At 35.4% G+C, this 20,889-nt stretch overlaps 1 protein-coding gene across 5 annotated transcripts in view; it reads right to left on the bottom strand.

Annotated features, from left to right (window-relative positions):
* The window catches only part of BRWD1 (bromodomain and WD repeat domain containing 1), a 241,510-nt gene that overhangs the window by 92,023 nt on the left and 128,598 nt on the right, over nt 1-20,889 (bottom strand). For all 5 annotated transcript variants that reach the window (XM_077119066.1, XM_077119067.1, XM_077119062.1 and 2 more), the window contains 2 exons: nt 15,253-15,364; nt 14,548-14,609 (listed from right to left, as the gene is read on the bottom strand). In XM_077119066.1, coding sequence (XP_076975181.1) covers nt 14,548-14,609; nt 15,253-15,364 — 174 coding nt within the window. The remainder of the gene's footprint in view (nt 1-14,547; nt 14,610-15,252; nt 15,365-20,889) is intronic.

Genomic DNA, 20,889 nt, shown 5'->3' with positions numbered 1-20,889 from the left:
ATGTAATGGAGAGGCTGGAGGGAACTGCCTGAAAATGTAGAGCTGTGTTTCAGTAGCCATGTTTCTTGATGATGATTGTATAATGACAGAGCTTTCACAATGTGACTGTGTGATTATGAAAATCTTGCATCTGATGCTCCTTTTATCTACCTTGTTAACAGACGAGTAGAACATATGGAATAAAAATAAATAATAGGGGGAACAAATGTTAAAATAAATTTAGTTTGAAATGCTAGTGATCAATGAAAGGGAGGGGTAAGGGGTATGGTATGTATAATCTTGTTTTTTTCTGTTTTTGTTTTATTTCTTTTTGTGTTGTCTTTTTATTTCTTTTTCTGAACTGATGCAAATGTTCTAAGAAACGATCATGATGATGTATATGCAACTATGTGATGATATTGTGAATTACTGATTATATATGTAAAATGGAATGATCATATGTTAAGAACGTTTTTGTTCATTTGTTGTTAAATATTTTTTAATTAATAATTTTAAAAAAAGATTTAAAAAATTACTGCAAAATTAATCGAAAAGTACATTAAAAGAATTATACACCATGAGCAAGTGGATTTTAAACCAGGTGTGCAGGGTGGTTCAACACAAGGAAATCAATTAGGGTAATACACCACATCAACAAATTGACGGCAACAAACCACACGACTATCTCAGTTGATACAGAAAGGATGTGGCAAAATTCAGCATCTTTTCTTTATCAAAACATTTCAAAAGATAGGACCAGAAGGAAACTTTTTCAACATGACAAAGGGCATATATGAAAACCGACAGCTAACACTGTAGTCAAGGTGAAAGACGGAGCGCATTCCTGTTAAGATCACGAACAAGACAAGAAGGTCCCATGTCAACACTGTTATCCACGTTATTCAACATTATGCAAGAAGTTCGAGTGAGAGCCATTAGTCAAGGAAAGCAAAAGGCAATCAAATTGAAATTGAACAGTTAAAACTTTCATTATTTGCAGATGATATCATTAGCTACCTAAAAAATCTACAATGAAGGTACTAGAGCTAACAATTAAATTCAGCAAAGTGGCTGGACACAAGATCAACATTCAAAAATCAGCAGTGTTTCTATACACTAGCAATAATCTGAGGAAGAAATCAGAAAATAAACCCCATTTATAATAACAACTAAAATAATCAAACATCGAGGAATAAATTTAACCAGGGATGTAAAGGACCTTCCTATTCAGGAAACTACAAAATATTGCTAAGTGAACTCAAAGAAGACCTAAACAAATGGAAAGACATATTCATGGGCTGGAACACTAAATAGTGTTAACATTTCAACTATACCCAAACTGATTTATAAATTCAGTGTAATCACAATTAAAATTCCAACAGACTATTTTGCCAAATTGGAAAGGCCAATTATCAAATTTATTTGGAAGGGCAAGGGGGCTTCGAAAACCCAAAAACATCTTGGGGGAAGAAAAATGAAGTTGGAGGATGCCCACTACCTGACATTAAAGTTTATTTCAGCATTACAATAGTCAAAATAGCATAAAGATAGACATATGGACCAATGGAATCAAATAGACCCTCTCATCTATGGCCAAAATTGGTTTTTGACAAGGCTACCAAATCCACCCAAATGGGACAGAGCAATTTCTTCAATACATGGTGTCAAGAAACTGGATGTCCATATCCAAAACAATGAAAAAGGATCACTATATCATATATTAGAAATTAACCCAAAATGGGTAAAGGACTAAATACAAAAGCCAGAACTATGAAATTCCCAAAAGAAAGGTGGAGCCAAGATGGTAGCTTAGCAACGTGAGGGATTTAGTTCATTTTCCAGAGCAAGAAATAGCCAGGAACAGTACAGAACAACTGCTGGAGCCACGTCAGTGACCGGACACACAGCGTACCACAGTCTGGACAAGGTGGACCAGCTGCCAGCCCATCCAGAACCGTGAGTCCCCCAAGCCGTGGAGCTGGCGGCCCTCCCCCACAGGATGCTTCCCAGAGGGAAAGGACAGACACTTTACTAGTAGCAGGGGCTGAGCGCAACAAAACTCCACTTGTGGAATTAATTCACAAATTAAGACTACAAAAAAAGGCCCCCAGCTCAGCTGAACCTCAAGTAAAAGCGGAGGTCACTGGTTATTGCCCTGACACAGAAGGCTAGTTGACAGAAAAAGAAAGAAGAAAAAAAATGAGGTTTTTGGATCTGAAACGATCTTAGCCCTGAAGGAAAGGAGGGGGCACATAGGACCTGGAGATACAAACAGCAACATAGCAACTTAAGCTCTTGATTAGAAAATCCAAGGAATGGGGGTCTTGTTCTGAAAAGGATTTTCCTTTTTCTTTTTTGTGGCTGTGGTTTTACAGCTTGACTACTCTTTTAGAATACAGCTGCAAGGCTTCTCAGGCTCTAAATGCCCCAGGCATAGGCAGAATTAAGCTTGACTGGATGTTTGTCTGGAGCCTAGGCCCTCCCCAGGAGAGGGGTGGGGCCCAGCTCAGGTGGAATGAATTCAGACCCCAGTGCTTAAAGCCAGCCTACAACCTTCTCCTCTATTTCAACCCCACCCCCAGCCGGGAGAGCCTGTTGAAGTTAAAGCTACCACATCACATTATGCTGGTGGGACCCACAGGGAGAAAAGTACCACATACTGGGCAGGATACAAAAAAGGGAGAGTCCAGAGACTTCATAGGAAAGGCTTTCAATCTGCTGGGTCTCACCTGCAGGGAAAACTGATGCAGGTGACTTTCCTCGTGAGAGGAGACCAGTTCAGTCTGGGAAAATCTGGCTGGAGTCTGTAATACCTAAGTAGACCTTTCTAAGGGGGGAAAAAGGCAACATACAGACAGGGCAAGAAACAAAAAATCGAGAACAAAAAAATTCTGATCTCTTAAACAAAACCTGAGCTAGACGACTAAAATAAGCTGAAATGAATGTCAAAGAACAGACAGACAACAAACAAAATCATGCAGCAAGAAAATCCTAGATTAAAAAAAGTTAAAACAATCTCCATAAGGAACTAATTAAGGTAAATAAATGCCTAGACGCCAGCAAAATATAACAAATCATACCATACTAGGAAAGCTGAAGATATGGCCCACTCAAAGAAACAACTAACAATTCAAATGAGATACAGGAGCTGAAACACTTAATTTACAATGTTCAAAGAGACATGGAAAACCTCATCAAAAATCTAATCAATGAATTTACGGAGGACATAAAGATGGCAAGGAATGAACAAAAAGAAGAAACTGAAAGTCTGAAAATACAAATCTCAGAACTTATGGGAATGAAAGGCACAGCAGAAGAGAAGAAAAAAACAATGGAAACCTACAATGTCAGATTTCGAGAGACAGAACATAGGAGTAGTGAACTGGAAGATGGAACATCTGAAATCCAACAAGCAAAAGAAAATATAGGGAAAAGAAAGGAAAAATATGAGCAGGGACTAAGGGAAGTGAATGACAACATGAAGTACAGGAATATAGGTGTTGTGTGTGTCCCAGAAGGAGAAAAGAAGGTAAAAGGATGGGAAAAACTAATGGAGAAATTATCACTGAAAATTTCCCAACTCTTATGAAAGACTTAAAATTGCAGATTCATGAATTACAGCATACCCCAAATAGAATAGATCCAAACAGATGTACTCCAAGACACTTACTAATCAGAATGTCAGATGTCATAGAGAAAGAGAGAATCTTGAAAGCAGCAAGAGAAAAGCAATCCATCACACACAAGGGAAGCCCAATAAGACTATTGTATAGATTTCCCAGCAGAAACCATGGCAGCGAGAAGACGGTGGGATGATATATTTAAGATACTAAAAGACAAAAACAACCAACCAAGAATTCCATGTCCAGCAAAACTGTTCTTCAAAAACGAGGGGGAAATTAAAACATTTGCAGACAAAAAAATCACTGAGAGAATTACGACGAAGAAGACCGGTTCTGCAAGAAGTATTAAAGGGAACACTAGAGACAGATAACAAAAGACAGGAGACAGAGGTGTGGAGAAGAGTGTAGAAATGAAGACTATCAGCAAAGGTAAAAGGAAGAACAATGAGATATGACACAAAATTCAAAAGGCAAAATGGTAGAAGAAAATGCTGCCCTACAGTAATAACACTAAATGTTAATGGATTAAACTCCCCAATCAAAAGACACAGACGGGCAGAATGGACTACAAAGCAGGACCCATCTATATGCGATCTACAGTAAATGCATCTTAGACACAAGGATAAACATAGTTTGAAAGTGAAAGCTTGGGAAAAGATAGTCCATGCAAATACAATCAGAAAAGAGCAGGAGTAGCTAAACTAATATCCAAGAAATTAGACATCAAATGTAAAACACTTAAAAGAGACAAAGAAGGACACTATGTATTAATAAAAGTGACAATCCAACAAGAAAACATAATAATCACAAATATTTATGCACTGAGCCAGAATACTCCAAAATACATGCAGTAAACATTGAAAACACTGAAAAGAGAAATATACATATCTTCCATAATAGTTGGAGATTTCAACTCCCAACTTCATCAATGGACAGAACATCTAGACAGAGGATCAATAAAGAAACAGAGAATTTGAATTAAAAAATAAAAGAGCTAGACTTAACAGACATTTATAGGACATTACACCCCACAACAACAGGATACACCTTTTTCTCAAGTGCTCATGGATCATTCTCAAGGACAGACCATATGCTGGGTCACAAAGCAAGTCTCAATAAATTTAAAAAGATTGAAATCATACAAAACACTTTCTCAGATCATAAAGGAATGAAGTTGGAAATCAGTAACAGGCAGAGTGCCAGAAAATTCACAAGTATGTGGAGGCTAAACAACACGTTCTTAAACAACCAGTGGGTCAAGGAAGAAATTACAAGAGATCAGTAAACATCTCGATGCAAATGAAAATAAACTCACAACGTATCAAAATTTATGGGAGGCAGCAAAGGCAGTGCTAAGAGGGAAATTTATTGCCCTAAATGCCTATATCAAAAAAGAAGAAAGAGCCAAAATCAAGGAATTAACTGTCCACTTGTAAGAACTAGAGAAAGAACAGCAAATTAACCCAAAGCGAGCAAAAGAGAAATAATGAAGTATCAACAGAAATAAATGAAATTGAGAACATGAAAACAATAAAGAAAATCAATAAAACCAGAAGTTGGTTCTATGAGAAAATCAATAGGATGGATGGACCCTTAGCAAGGTTGTCAAAAAGAAGAAGATAGAGGATGCAACTAAATTTCCATGCAACAGAAATGGAAGGGGAGACATAACCACTGACCCCACAGAAATAAAGGAAGTAATGAGAAGATACTATGAACAACTTTATGCTAATAAATTCAACAATGTAAAAGAAATGGACAACTTCCTACAAAGGTATGAACAACCAACACTGACTCAAGAAGAAATAGATGACCTCAACAAACCAATCACAGGTAAAGAAACAGAATCAGTCATTAAGAGGCTCCCCAAAAAGAAAAGTCCAGGACCAGATGGCTTCACATGTGAATTTGACCAAACATTCAAGAATGAATTAGTACCAATCCTGCTCAAACTCTTCAAAAAGATTGAAAAGGAGGGAAACCAACCAATTCATTCTATGAAACCAACATCACCCTCATACCAAAGCCAGACAAAGATACTACAAAAAAAGAAAACTACAGACCAATCTCTCTAATGAATATAGATGCAAAAATCCTCAACAAAATTCTAGCAAATCAAATTCAGCAGCACATTTAAAAAATTATACACCATGACAAAGTAGGATTCATCCCAGATATGCAAGGACGATTCAAAATGAGAAAATCAATTAATGTAATACATCATATCAACAAAATCAAAGCAGAAAAACCACATGATCATCTCAATTGATGCAGAAAAGGCATTTGAAAAAATTCAACATCACTTCTTGCTGAAAACACTTCAAAAGACAGGAATAGGGGAACTTACTCAACATGATAAAGGGAATATATGAAAAACCTACAGTTAACATCATCCTGAATGGGGAAAAACTGAAAACTTTTCCCCTAAAATCAGGAACAAGACAAGGATGTCTACTATTTACCACTGTTATTCAACATGATGTTGGAAGCTGTAGCTGGAGCAATTAGACAAGAAAAAGAAATACAGGGCATCAAAATTGGAAAGGAAGTAAATAAAATTCTCACTGTTTGGAGATGATATGATACTATTATGTTGAAAACCCCGAAAAACTCAAAGCAAAATTATTAAAACTAATAAATAAGTACAGTAGCAGGTTACAAGATCAACACCCAAAAATCTGTAGTGTTTCTATACACTAGCAATGAACAATCTGAGGGAGAAATTTAAAAAAAACATGCTGTTTACAACAGCAACCAAAATAATAAAATATTTAGGAATAAATTTTTTTTAATTTTTTAAAATTTATTAATTAAAAAAATTAAGAACAAACAAAAACATTAACATCTAATTCCGTTCTACATATATATCCAGTAATTCTCAATATCATCACATAGTTGCATATTCATCATTTCTTAGATCATTTGCATCAATTCAGAAAAAGAACTGAAAAGACAACAGAAAAAGAAATAAAACAGTAACAGAAAAAAATATATATTATACATACCATACCCCTTACCCCTCACTTTCATTTCTCACTAGCATTTCAAACTAAATTCATTTTAACATTTGTTCCCCCTATTATTGGAATAAATTTAACTAAAGATACAAAAGACCTATATAAAGAAATTACAAGAAATTGTCCAAAAGAAATCATAGAAGACCTAAATAAATGGAAGGGCATACCATGTTCATGGATTAGAAGACTAAATAAAGTTAAGACGTCAATTCTATCTAAATTGATTTACAGATTCAAAGCAATACAAATTAAAATCCCAAAAACCTACTTTTCAGAAATAGAAAAACCAATAACCAAATTTATCTGGAGGGGCAGGGTGCTCCAAATAGCTAAAAATATCCTAAGAAAGAAAAATGAAGTTGAAGGCCTCATGATACCTGACTTTAAGGAGTATTATGAAGGAACAGTGGTCAAAACAGCATGGTACTGGCACAGAGATAGATATACTGACCAATGGAATCAAATAGAGTGTTCAGATATGGACCATCTCATCTATGGACAACTGATCTTTGATAAGGCAGTCAAGCCAACTCATCTGAGACAGAACAGTCTCTTCAATAAATGGTGCCTAGAGTACTGGATATTCACATGCGAAAGAATGAAAGAGGATCCAGATCTCATACCCTGTAAAAAACTTAACTCAAAATGGATCAAAGACCTAAACATTAAATCTAAGACCATCAAACTTTTAGAAGAAAATGTAGAGAAATATCTTATCAATCTTATAATAGGAGGCAGTTTCCTAGACCTTACACCCAAAGCACGAGCATTTTAAAGAACAAAAGAAATTAATGGGAACTCCTCAAAATCAAATATTTTTGTGCATCAAAGATCTCCATCAAGAAAGTAAAAAGGCAGCCCACACAATGGGAGACAATATTTGGAAACGATATATCAGATAAAGGTCTAGTACCCAGAATGTATAAAGAGATGTTCAACTCAATTAACAAAAGACAGACAACCCAATTACGAAATGGACAGAAGACATGAATAGACACTTCTCAGAAGAGAAAATACAAATGGCCAAAAGGCACATGAAAAGATGCTCAACTTCCCTGGCAATTAGGGAAAAGCAAATCAAAACACTGTGAGATAACATCTCACTCACCTGAATGGCCATTATCAATAAAACAGAAAACAACAAGTGCTGGAGAGGATGTGGAGAAAGAGGCACACTTATCCATTGCTGGTGGGAATGTCAAATGGTACAACCACTGTGGAAGGCAGTTTGGTGGTTCCTCAGGAAGTTAAGTATAGAACTGCCACATGACCCGGCAATACCATTGCTGAAGACATGAGGGCACGGACACAAACGGGCATTTGCATACCAATGTTTATAGCAGCACTGTTTACAATTGCAAAGAGATGGAAACAGCCAAAATGTCCATCAACAGACGAGCGGCTAAACAAACTGTGGTATATACATACAATGGAATATTATGCAGCTGTAAAACAGAATAAAGTTATGAAGTATGTATCAGTATGGATGAACCTTAAGGACATCATGCTGAGTGAGATTAGCCAGAAACAAAAGGGCAAATATTGTATGGTTTCACTGATATGAACTGACATTAGTGAATGAACTTGGAGAATTTCAATTGGTAACAGAGACCATTAGGAGATAGAAATAGGGCAGGTAATGGGAGCTGAAGGGATACAGATTGTACAATAGGACTGATTGTAAAAATTCAGAAATGGATAGCACAATACTACCTAACTGTAATACAATAATGTTAGAACACTGAATGAAGGTGAATGTGAGTATGATAGAGGGAGAAGGCCTGGGGCACAAATGAAATCAGAAGGAAAGATCAACAATAAAGACTGAGATGGTATAATTTAGGAATGCCTAGAGCATATAATGATAGTAACTAAATGTGCAAATTTAAAAATGTTTCTGCATGAGGAAGAACAAAGCAATGTCAACAATGCAGGGTGTGGAAATAGATGGTAATTAATATTTTAAAACTTCAACTTATGTGTGAGACTAAGGCAAAAAATGTTTCTTTGGTACAAAATTTATATTTTGACTAGTGCATTTCCTGATATAATTTATGTGGACACTTTAATCGAACACCATAGAACATGGAACCTTGAGTAGGGCATGAGATTTTGTAGGTTTGTCCAGAGTGATGCTCTGATAAATCCCACAGTGATTTGAACAGTGAATAAAAAAGTATTTGCAAAGTCCCCTTGGGGGAATGGTGAGAAAGGGGGAAAATTCAACTTCCCCAAGTGGAGAATTCTTGATATTCTCACATGCAGTGGAGACAACCAAGCAATAGGCCAAAAACTCCAATCTTGGGGTTTGTTCATATGAAACTTAAGCCCGCACAGGATAGGCTAAGCCTACTTAAAATTAGGCCTAAGAGTCACCCCCAAGAGAACCTCTTCGGTTGCTCAGATCCGGCCTCTCTCTCTCAGCCAACACAACAAGCAAACTCACTGCCTTCCCCTCTCTCTACATGGGACATCACTCCCAGGGGTGCAGACCTTCCTGGCAACATAGGACAGAAATCCTAGAATGAGCAGCATCAAGAGATTGAGAAAACCTTCTCAATCAGAAGGGGGAAGAGCGAAATGAGACAAAATAAAGTGTCAATGGCTGAAAGATTCCAAACACAGTTGAGAGGTGATCCTGGAGGTTATTCTTATGCATTAAGTAGATATCATCTTGTTATTCAAGATGTAACGGAGAGGCTGGAGGGAATTGCCTGAAAAGGTAGAGCTGTGCTCCAGTAGCCATGTTTTTTGAAGATGATTTTATAACAATACAGCTTTTGCAATGTGACTTTGTGATCGTGAAAACCTATCTGATGCTCCTTTTATGTACCTTATCAACACGATTAAAACATACGGATTAAAAATAAATATATAATAGGGGGAACAAATGTTAAAATAAATTTAGAAGACTGAAATGCTAGCAATCAATGAAAGGGAGGGGTAAGGGGTATGGTATACATGAATTTTTTTCTGTTTTCTTTTTATTTCTTTTTCTGAATAGATGCAATTGTTCTAAGAAATGATCATGATGATGAATATACAACAATGCGATGAAAAAAATAATTCCCAGAAGAAAACGTACAGAAATATCTTCAAGATCTTGTGGTAAGAGCACAAACAACAACAGAAAAAAACAGATACATGGGACTTACTCAAAACGGTAAAAAACATGTTACTCAATGGGAGAAAATATTTGGAAACGACATATCCAGTAAGAGTTTAGTATTCAGGATATACAATTCAACAATAAAAAGATTAAAAAATCCAATTAAAAAATGGGCAAAAGACCTGAATAAACATTTTTCCAGAGGATATACAAATGGTTAAAAAGCATATGAAAAGATGTTCAACATCACTATTTAGGAAATTCAAATCCAGACTACAATGACATATCATTTCACACCTAACAGAATGGCCACTATTAAAAGAACAGAAAGCTACACATGTTGGAGAGAATGTGGAGAAAGAGGACCATTTATTAACTGTCGGTGGGAATGTAGAATGGTACAACTACTGTGAAAAACAGCTTGTTGGTTCCTCAGGAAACTAAATATGGAACTGCATATTATCTGGCAATCCTACTACTCGGTATATATGCAGAACAACTGAAGGCAGACACCCCAAAAGACATTTGCATACTCATGTTGACAGTGGCATTAATCTCAATTGCCGAAAGATGAAAACAACCAAGGTGTCCATGAACCAATGAATGAATAAATAAAATGTGGTATAACATGCACAATGGAATATTCATGAGTTAAGTAGAAAGGAAGTCTTGATGTATGTGACAACATGGATGAACCTTGAGGACATTATGTTGAGTGAAATAAATGAGACACAAGAGGACAAATATTATATGACCTTACCAATATCAACTAAATGTACCTAGCAAACTCATGGTGTTTATCTACAATAGAGGTCAACAGAAGATAGAATTAGAGCAGAGAATGGGAAGCTGATACTTAATTTGGGCAGAATTTGTAATACATTTGATTGTAAGTGTTTGGAAGTCAGTAGAGGTGATGGTAGGACATTCTAGTGAATGTAATTAACAGCAATCATCATGTAGGTGCAATTGTGAGCGAAAGGGCAAGTTTAGGGCCGTGTATGTAACAAGAAGGAAAGCCAGAGAATGAACATAGGACGTCTATCACAGGAATGTTCTAGTGGGTCAAATCATTCTAGAATTAATAGTAGTAATGAAAGAACAACTGTGAATATACTAGAAGATATTGATTATACAAGAATTGCATGATGTATGAATTTTTCTCAATAAAACTGCTATAAGAAAACAAACAAATAAGGATGCACACACACACACACACAAAAAATCTACCTCACAGAGGTGATTTAGGTACACGTAGAGCATTTACAACTGTGCCTAGCATACAGTTAAGACTCAACAGTTTACTAGATTTTTTTTTGGTTTCCAACCAAGATGCAATTATAGATACTGAAATTATCAACCAAAAAGAAATAATCAAAAAACAGATAAAATACATATAAGAATGGTTTCCAAAGCACTAGACACCGGTGACCTAAAAAAGTGTCTCAGCGGGATGGAAAGCAAATGTGAGTCCTGCCACTTCAGCAGCTAACTGCCTTCTGAGGGGAACCAGGGCAACTCCCTGCAGTGAGAAGACAGAACTGATTCAGGGAAAACAAGGCAACTAGAGTTCACAGAACAGGGCACTGGACAGGAGAGAGGTGGAAAGAGAGAACTCCAGATAACTGCAAAAGTCCAAGAATTCAACTGAGTACGAATGAGCACATGCCTGTGGAAAAAAAAATTACTGGAAGGCAGAAAAAGAACCAAATGAAAAGATTACAAGTAATGAGGCCTGATGCTCAAAAGGATGCTCAAGACAGAATGGAAAACCTCATGAATCATGAAGCTGTACCTAGAATACATGGAAGAATCTTCCCTCAGTAATAGAGGATAATCAGCTCCAATCCCATTTAACAAATCATAAAAACAAGACCAAAAAGGATAAAAGAGGTTCCACGTACCTTACCTGTATCCTATACTTACAAGAATATAAAAATATCTATCACTCAAAAAGGCAAAATTCACAATGTCTAATATCAAAGAATTGGAAAAAAAAATCAAATAAAACCAACTAGAACTGGCAAAGATATTATAAGTAACTTAAACATAAGAACACTTATAGTAACTATATTACACACATTATTTTTAAAGATAGAATCTTCCCTCAGTAGATTATGGATAGGGAATGGGAGGAAATTCTTAACTGGTGCAGAATTTCCATTTGGGGTGACAGAAAAGTTTTGGTAATGTATAAGTGGTGAACGTAATGCAAATTAATTATGGAAGTAATTAATACCAGTCAATCACTTATCTTTTGATATAATTTTATATGGTATATATGTTTGTGGGAACAAAAAAATACAGGGAACATATTTTTTCAAAGTCCCAAATCCAAACTCCAGAAATTAAGATTACACTGTATGAGACAAAATCTAAACCTGATGGGAATAACAGCAGATCAGTGATTGCAGAAGAAAATAATAAATTTGATATCAAAACAACAGAAACTATCCAAAATGAAACAAACAAAACAATAAACAAGCAAGGGAAAAAGTCCCATAGACAAAGAGACCATAGATTGGAGAGAAGAAATAAAGATATCAGAAAGTATGGAAAACAAGCAAAGATATAAATAGACATTTCACCATAGAAGATATACAAAAGGGAAACAAGCACATGAACACATGCTTAAATCATCAGCCATCAGAGAAATGCAAATCAACACCTAAATGAGAGGCCATTTTACATTTACTAGAATAGCTATAATAAAAAATAAAAATAAAGTGCTGGCAAAGATGTGGAGTAATTAGGACTCTTGTGCACTACTGGTAGAATGCAATATGGTATAGCTAGCTACTTTGGATAACAGTCAGGCAGTTCCTCAAAATGTTAAACACAGAGTTAACATATGATCTAGCAATGCCATTTCCATGAATGTACCCAAAAGAAATGAAAACACAAAAACTTATATGCAAATGTTCACAGAAACATCATTCATAATAGCCAGAAAGTGGAAACAAACCAAAATGTATCCATTAACAGATGAGTGGATAAATAAAATGGGGTGTATCCATACAATGAAATATTATTAGTCAATAAAAATTGCACACTACAACATGGATAACCCCTTGAAAACATATTGTTAAATGAAAGAAGCCAGACCTAAAAGTCTATATGTTCTGTGACTCAATTTATATGAAATATCCAGAATTGGAAATGTATACATATGGAGAAGGTAAAATAGTGGATACCTAAGGCTGGGGGGATGCAGAGATTGGAGGGAGTTAAAGACATTCATTTTTAAAGTGATGAAAATGTTCCAAAATTGATTATAGTGATAACTGTACAATTCGGTTTTTGAATTGCAGACTTTGAATAAATGAAATGTATGGTTACTGAATTATATAAAACTGTTTTACAAAATTAATAATAGAAAAGCATATCTAATACCCAGATCTTCCGTTTCTAAATACCATTCTCCTATACCACAAACTTTGGCTGGGGCAGGAAAAGTACATGATGGCCTTGAAAACCTCATATTGCCAGAAGTTAAAAAATAATTTAAACACATTATAAAAGGACAAATTAGCCAACACGAATGGCCAATTCTATGACAATTTGTGTGACAAAATGACTAGTTACTACTAAAATTATTATTTTTAGAAGACTTTGATACATATTAAAAAGAAGGAAGGAAGGGAGAGGGAAGGAAAAAGAAAGAGATCTCTTCCTTACAGTAGCATTCCAACTAATAAATGCAGAAGAAACAATGGAAAGAGAAAATCACCATTTGACAAACCCCACAATAATTACTTCAGGCAAGATCATTAATAGATTCTAGATTTAGTGGTTGGAAGTAGGATGAGAAACAGGGTATATACAAAATATAGATGTGAAATAATTAGAATACAGCTTACCTGGAGCCAGGGTGGGGATAGGGAATGGGAGGAAATTCTTAACTGGTGCAGAGTTTCCATTTGGGGTGACAGAAAAGTTTTGTTAATGTATAAGTGGTGACCGTAATGCAAATTAATTATGGAAGTAATTAATACCAGTCAATCACTTATCTTTTGATATAATTTTATATGGTATATATGTTTGTGGGAACAAAAATTTAAGGAAAATTTTCACTGGAGAACTCAGTGAACCCAAATGAAAACTATGGAGTACATAATAATACTCTCTCATCAACTGTTACAAAGGTACCACACTAATGCAAAATGTTAAAAATGGGAGTGGGAATATGTCAACACTATGTTTTCAGCATGATCATTCTGTAAATCTACATCTTTTCTTTAAAAAAAAGTACACACACACACATAGGTGTAAATATACTGTTCCTACAAAAAACGAATTACAAAGGAAAAAATAGTTACTTTACAGTAGCCTGGGCAGACACCACCTAAATCAAGTGAGTAAAGTTCACATCATCAGTAACGATTCCAAGAGACATCACGTGCCCCTGTTACAATGCACTGAAAAGGATACAACATCACTTCTGTGTCCAAATTACAAAATGCAAATGTAATCATGAGGAAATATCAGATAAACCCACAATGTGGGGAATTCTTACAACATAATTGGCCAGTACTCTCTTCAAAAGTTATCAAGGTGATGAAAGACAAAAGAAGGCTGCAGGATCTTCTTGGCAATTACATCCAATATGTGAAAGGACATCAGTGGGACAACTGATAAAATCTGAAGACGGTGTACAGATTATAGTACTGGATCAATGATAATTACCTGATTTTGATAACTAAACTGTGATGATTATGGAAGATGTCAACAATTGAGTTCCATGTGCTTTATTAAAATATGAAATTGAAAACAACAGTGATAAAATATTTTCATTTATTTAACAATTAATTTTACATACCATTATCAGGAATTGGTTCCATGTCCCATGGGCTAAGTTTTTCAATTTCAGTATTGTCCCACCTGTTAAATTCACAAGAAAAAGAGTCTGGTTGGCCTCTCATAAAGAAAAGTTGTGGCTAATAGCTAAGTAATTGCTATAAGAGTAAAGAATAGGTTAGAAAATGTGAAAGTTAACCTCATTAGAGCAATGATATTTTAATTATTTATTGTAAGGGCCTTTTTTCAAGAAAGAAACATTATAAGACATAAGTATAAACATCAATGGTAGGTTCAAGGACAAAGTCAGAAACCCTGTGTGTCCAACACCCAGGGGGGTTAAGTAAAAAGTAAATTCAAATACATCACTTCTGAAGGTCATGCAGCAGAAGGTGGACTTAATTCCACAACCAATGGAAAGGCATCAAAGAGTTTTAGGGCAAAAGAAATGATATAATATGCTTCTGACAACACTAGGAGGAAAAATTAGGAAGCTGTAAAATTAGCCCCTGGGATGCAAGCAGACTTCAGAAGGATCAGTGGATGGGGAGCAACAAGGGTGTATTCAAGAGACATTTCAGAGGTCAGAGCAACAGGACATGATTTGATGGCCGACTAAATCATGTTATTTTTAACCTGGAGCATCTATCTATCTTCTTTATTCACCCAAAAATCTGCCATATCAAACAAATATTTGAGGAGGGCTATTTTAAATCTGTATACAAACCGAACAATGTAACACTGGAAATGACTATCAGGATACTGTGGTTGATATGGCTCTTGACTTAACACTGTTCCAAACCACCAGGCATCATCAATTATAGAGCGGAATCTGTCACCTATAAAGAGAAATAATCAATGCTAAGAAATCTACCTGCTAACACCGTTTACAATTTTCGATTTATAAAATACATGATATAGATAAAACAAGTATATTTTTATATTAAAATGAGCCATCTTTCCCCACTCCTAGCAATCCTCAATGTTAAAACAGAACTAATACAAGATACAATGCTACACTTAGCAACTTACTCAAAGTATATAGCCATACAGCCTAACATAACAGAATAAAAACCATTCATGACAAAGTTTCCTTATTTAGCATGTCCAAAAACCCATCAAGGCTAAGTTCTATTACATTTTACAACATGAAGCAAAGAACAAAGTTAACAAAAATTTGTACATCTTTTACAATGTATACTATCAATACATACTTGAATAATATTTTCAATATATACTTGCATACTAAGTATATTCCAATATATAACATCAATACAAAAATTATTTATTAAATAGATAACACTTCCTAAAGAATAAAACAAAATTATAAAAGTGACTATGATTAGACTTTCATCTATGATTTTCTGAATTTATTACTATGCAAATATCTTCACATATAACAGTTTCCTAACTCTTAAGATCATGTATAATAAAAACCAGGTTGTAAATGTACCCAGAAAAGGCCTACATGTTCATTATTTAAAATAATTAAGTAAACACCATATATCCACTACCTGGGCACAATGTAAAGGCAGATAAGCAGATTTTAGGAGAGCTCCTAGACAAACAACAAAATATGTAGAAAGAAAAAATTTAACTGGCTTTAGTAGATTTATGTTATTTTGATTTCTATATATTGTTCCCAAGTAAATCAAAACACTTCTACTAGAGAAATAAACCACATTTGTATCTTTATTTTACAACTATTACAAATGAAGCACAGCCTCCTATAGCCTGCTTAATAACTATATCTCTTCATTCTCTCCCACCCATTTTATAAAAAATATCCAGCATTTTGGTAGATTAACAGTTTTTACCTCAAGGAAAGTTTCACAGAAACACTATCACTCAAAAATAAAGCTACATATTGCCACCCAATATGCAGAATACTTAAATAATAAAATACCCAGCAAATAGTTTGTCTAAAAAGAGAAAATAAGCTTATAGCAAATTCTGTAAAAGTCTGGGGAAAAAACAACATTATCACAACTACTGGAATTACACGTTTTGAGATTCAAAATGTATTTTCAAGTTTGTATAAAGTCACTTTTATTTACATTTTCCCTCACAATTCACTTCGAAAGAAAAAAGAGTAAAGCCCTTACTACCCTCTCTACCAATCATTCTGCAATAAATAAAATTTTACTTTTGACAGTATTTCATTATACAGAGAACTATAATATAGACATTGCAAAACAAAACTTCAATTTTTAGACAGAAACATTACTAAAGAAAATACGAAAGGCATATACTAGTAATTTGAGCTAATACTAAACTTTTCCAGTTTGCTAATGTGAATGATCTCATTTAACATATGCTTTCAGGAAATGGACCCCTAGAGCACTCTACACTGCCATCTAAGTCAACTGGACCTCGAGCATGTTTCTGAATCCCAATTAAAGCAACTCTTTAAGTACTTTTGAGTAACTAGCAAATATTTGACAGGACCATCTTTCTCAAAACTCCAGAATGCAGTTAGAGTTACATTAACTGAGGAAGTGACAAATCAAGAAAAGACAAATTTTAAAGTGGAAGAAGATCCAAGAACACCTACTGTTCCTACCCTCCCCTCCCAACTCCAGTACATTATGGACTATGCTACCATTGTGGGTCCCTGTCCCTGTCGCCAAGGAGCAGACTAAAGCCCTATGTGCATACTGGGGTGCCTGTATGTTAGTGCCACCCTATCAGGAAGCATGATGAAGACTAGAACAGCAAACAAGTCTCAGAACTTGCCCTGCAGGCAGAAGCAGCTTGTGTACAGCTAAAGTACTGTAAGAAAGAAGTCAAAGAGGACTTGTGCAAAGGATGAGCTGTTTTAAGAAATACAATTAAGAACCCCAAAAGGAGAAAGTCTATTCCACAAAGCATAGAGGGGACATTATAATTCCGATAATAGGGGAATTCCTAAGGGCACAAGCAAGCACAAGCAAGCACAAGCTCATGAAAAGATTCAGGCTCAGAAAACACTGAGAGGACCTTGCACTTCTCTTTTGCCTTGGGCTGATCTTCATAATAGGAAGCTAAACTATGAAGGCCAGCACCAGGCAACAAAGAGCCAATATGCAAAGACTGTAAAAGATGTTTACTGTGTTGGTTTGTTTGTTTTTCTTAGCTCCAGGCTCTCAAGGAAATATCTGTCATACCACTGGCTGGACAAATTTAAGGAACAGAGACATCAGGGAATAATCTGTGAGTTAGCATGTTAAAACCTCAAAATGTACAGTATGCAGAAAAAGATTACAAAATAAATGAAGAAATAGGAAATGATGGCCCATATAAAAGAACAAGCTAAAAATCCAGAAAGCATCAATAAAGAAGATCAGACTTTAGACCTAAGAAACAAGGACTGTAAAAATGATCCTTATTTAACAAATGAGCATGCTGAATCATTATATTGATATTTCTTAGTCACCAGTGTCTTGGAGCAGCTAGAAGGAAAAACCTGAAATTGTGGAACTGTAATTCATATCAAAGCCTGAAATCTGTTCTAACTACTTGTTAAAATATACTTGGAAATATATTGTGTACATGTTATATTTCACAATAAAAGACATTTAAAAAAAAAGATTCCTAATAGGATAAAGAAGATAGAAGCAGGAAGAAAGAACATCAGGAAAAAGATCAGGAAAACGAAGAATGAACAATATAAGGTTTGATAAAGATACAGAAATTCTAAAAGGGAAACAAAACACTCTAAAAGTCTTCTGGAATTGAAAACAACAATAACTAAAATGAAAAACTCCCTGGAGGTTTTCAACAACAGTTTGAATCCAGAAGAAGAGAGAATCAGTAAACTCAAAAACAAGACAAATGACTGAGGAAGATAAGTCAACAAAACAAGACAAGGCTGAGGAGGAGAAAGAAAAAAGAATGAAAAAAAGCAAACAGAGCCTAACAGACCTCTAGCACACCATCAAGCATTACAGAAGTCCCTGAAGGAGAAGAAAGGGGCAGAAGGAATATGCAAACAAATACTGATAAACACAGGTGACAATTCTGATACAAGACATGAAGTATACAAATCCAAGAATCCCAAAGAACTCCAAACAGGATAAATGCAAAGAGAACCATTCCCAAACACATGGTCAAACTGCCAAATGCCAAAAGCACAAGAGTTCTGAAACTGCAAGGGATAATGCATATGTTATGTAAAAGGGAATCCCGATAAGATTAAGTGTCAATTTCCCATGAGAAATCAGGGAGGCAAAAAGGCAATGGGATGAAATATTTAAAAGTGCTCTAAAAAACAAAAGGTCAACTAAGAATTTTATGTCCAGCCAGACTGTCCTTCAAAAACGAGGGTGAAAAAAAAAAGAAAGAGGGTGAGATTAAGATATTCCTAGATTTTTTTTTATTTGTTTGTTTTTACCTGGGCAGGCACCGGGAATCAAACCCGGGTCCTCTGGCATGGCAGGCAAGCATTCTTGCCTGCTGAGCCACCGTGGCCCACCCAGATATTCCTAGATTTTTAAAAAACGTGAGGGAATTGGTCACCACTAACCTACCCAACAAAAGCAATGCAAACGGGATTAGAAAGGAAGGACACTAGACATGAGCACATCAAAGTGAAATAAAGAAATAAAAATCACCAGTAAAAATATCCATATGGGTAATTATAAATGCCAAGACTACTGAACTGCATTTTTTGGTATGTAACTCAATTTTTTCTTTTTTACAGGCTCAAAAATGAGAATGCATAAAAAGTAATGGTAAAGGCAGGGCAAAATGGTGGCTTAGTGAGGTGTGGAATTTAGTTCGTCCTCTAGAGCAGCTAGTAAATAGCCAGAAATAGTACAGGACGACTGCTGGGGACACATCTGCAACAGGACACACAGTGTACACCAGTCTGGACAAGCTGGACTGGCTGAGACTCCACCCAAAGGTGATGGTGGAGTTATACAGAGAAGATAGGATTTAACAAATGGATAGGAATGCTGAATCATTAAATTAATATCTCGTTCAGTCTCCAATGTCTTAGAGCAGCTAGAAGTAAAAATCAAAAATTATGAAATTGTAACCCATGTCAAACTCTAAAGTATGTTCTACAACTGTGGTGCTGTGTTTTGAAATTTATAGCTTTTTGGTATATATGTTATTTTTCACAAAAAAAAGAAGGAAAAAAGTCAACTATGATGGTAAAAAAAATATTTAAGTCGTCTAGCCTCCTATATTCTGGAGCAGCTAGAAGGAAAAATATGAGAGGATCTCATGGTAGTCCATGACAAACTCTGGGATCTGTCCTGTAACTACTCGTTCAGAGTCCTTTGAAAACTAAGGCTTTTTTCTTTCTTTGCTTTCTTTGTATATTTGCTACATTATAAAATCTAAAAAAGTTAAAAAAAAAAAAAAAGAGAGAGAGACAGATGGGCAAAAAACATGAACACCGTTCTCAGACAAGGAAATATAAATGGCTAAAAACCATATGAAAAGATGTTCAACTTCACTGGCTATTAGAGAAATACAAATCAAAACCACAATGAGATATCATCTGCTACCCACAAGAATGGCCATTATAAAAAAAAACAGAAAACGACAAGTAACAGGATGTACAGAAAGAGGCACACTTACCCACTTTTGGTGGGAATGTAAAATGTTACAACCACTGTGGAAGGAAGTTTGGCGGTTCCTCAGGAAGCTAAGTATAGAACTGTCATATGATCCAGCAATACCACTGCTAAGTATCTATTTGGAGGACATGCAGGCAAGGATGCAAACGGACATTTGCACACCAATGTTTATAGCACCATTATTTACAATTGCCAGGAGATGGAAACAGCCCAAATGTTCATCAAAGGATGAGTGGCTAAACAAGCTGTGGTATATACATATAATGTAATATTACGCAGCTGTTAGAAAATCATAAAGCACGTCATAAAATCATGAAGCATGTAACAAAGTAGACAGACCTTAAGGACATTATGCTGAATGAAACTAGACAGAAACAAAAAGACAGATACTCTATTGTCTCACTAATATGAACTAACATTAATGAGTGAACTTGGAGAATTGAAGTTAAGAACACAGGTTATCAAGAGAGAGAGAAACAAGGTAGAGACTGGGCAAGTGAGGCTGAATGAGGTTTAATTGTTTAAACATTGGTGTACAAATGTTCATTTGCATTCTTGCCTGCAGGTCCTCCAAACAGATACTTAGCAATGGTATTGCTGGATCATATGACAGTTCTATACTTAGCTTCCTGAGGAACTGCCAAACTTCCTTCCACAGATTGTACAACAGAACTGACTGAAAATTTCAGAAATATATAGCACAATACTACCTGATTATAGCACATTAATGTAAATACACTAAATGTGAGTATGAGAGAAGGAGAAGGGTTGAGGGCATGTATGAAACCAGAAGG

Source organism: Tamandua tetradactyla, chromosome 10 (genome assembly GCF_023851605.1).
Source record: "Tamandua tetradactyla isolate mTamTet1 chromosome 10, mTamTet1.pri, whole genome shotgun sequence".
In the NCBI taxonomy this organism is placed as follows: Eukaryota; Metazoa; Chordata; class Mammalia; order Pilosa; family Myrmecophagidae; genus Tamandua; species Tamandua tetradactyla.
This window is presented reverse-complemented; position numbering and strand designations above follow the sequence as displayed.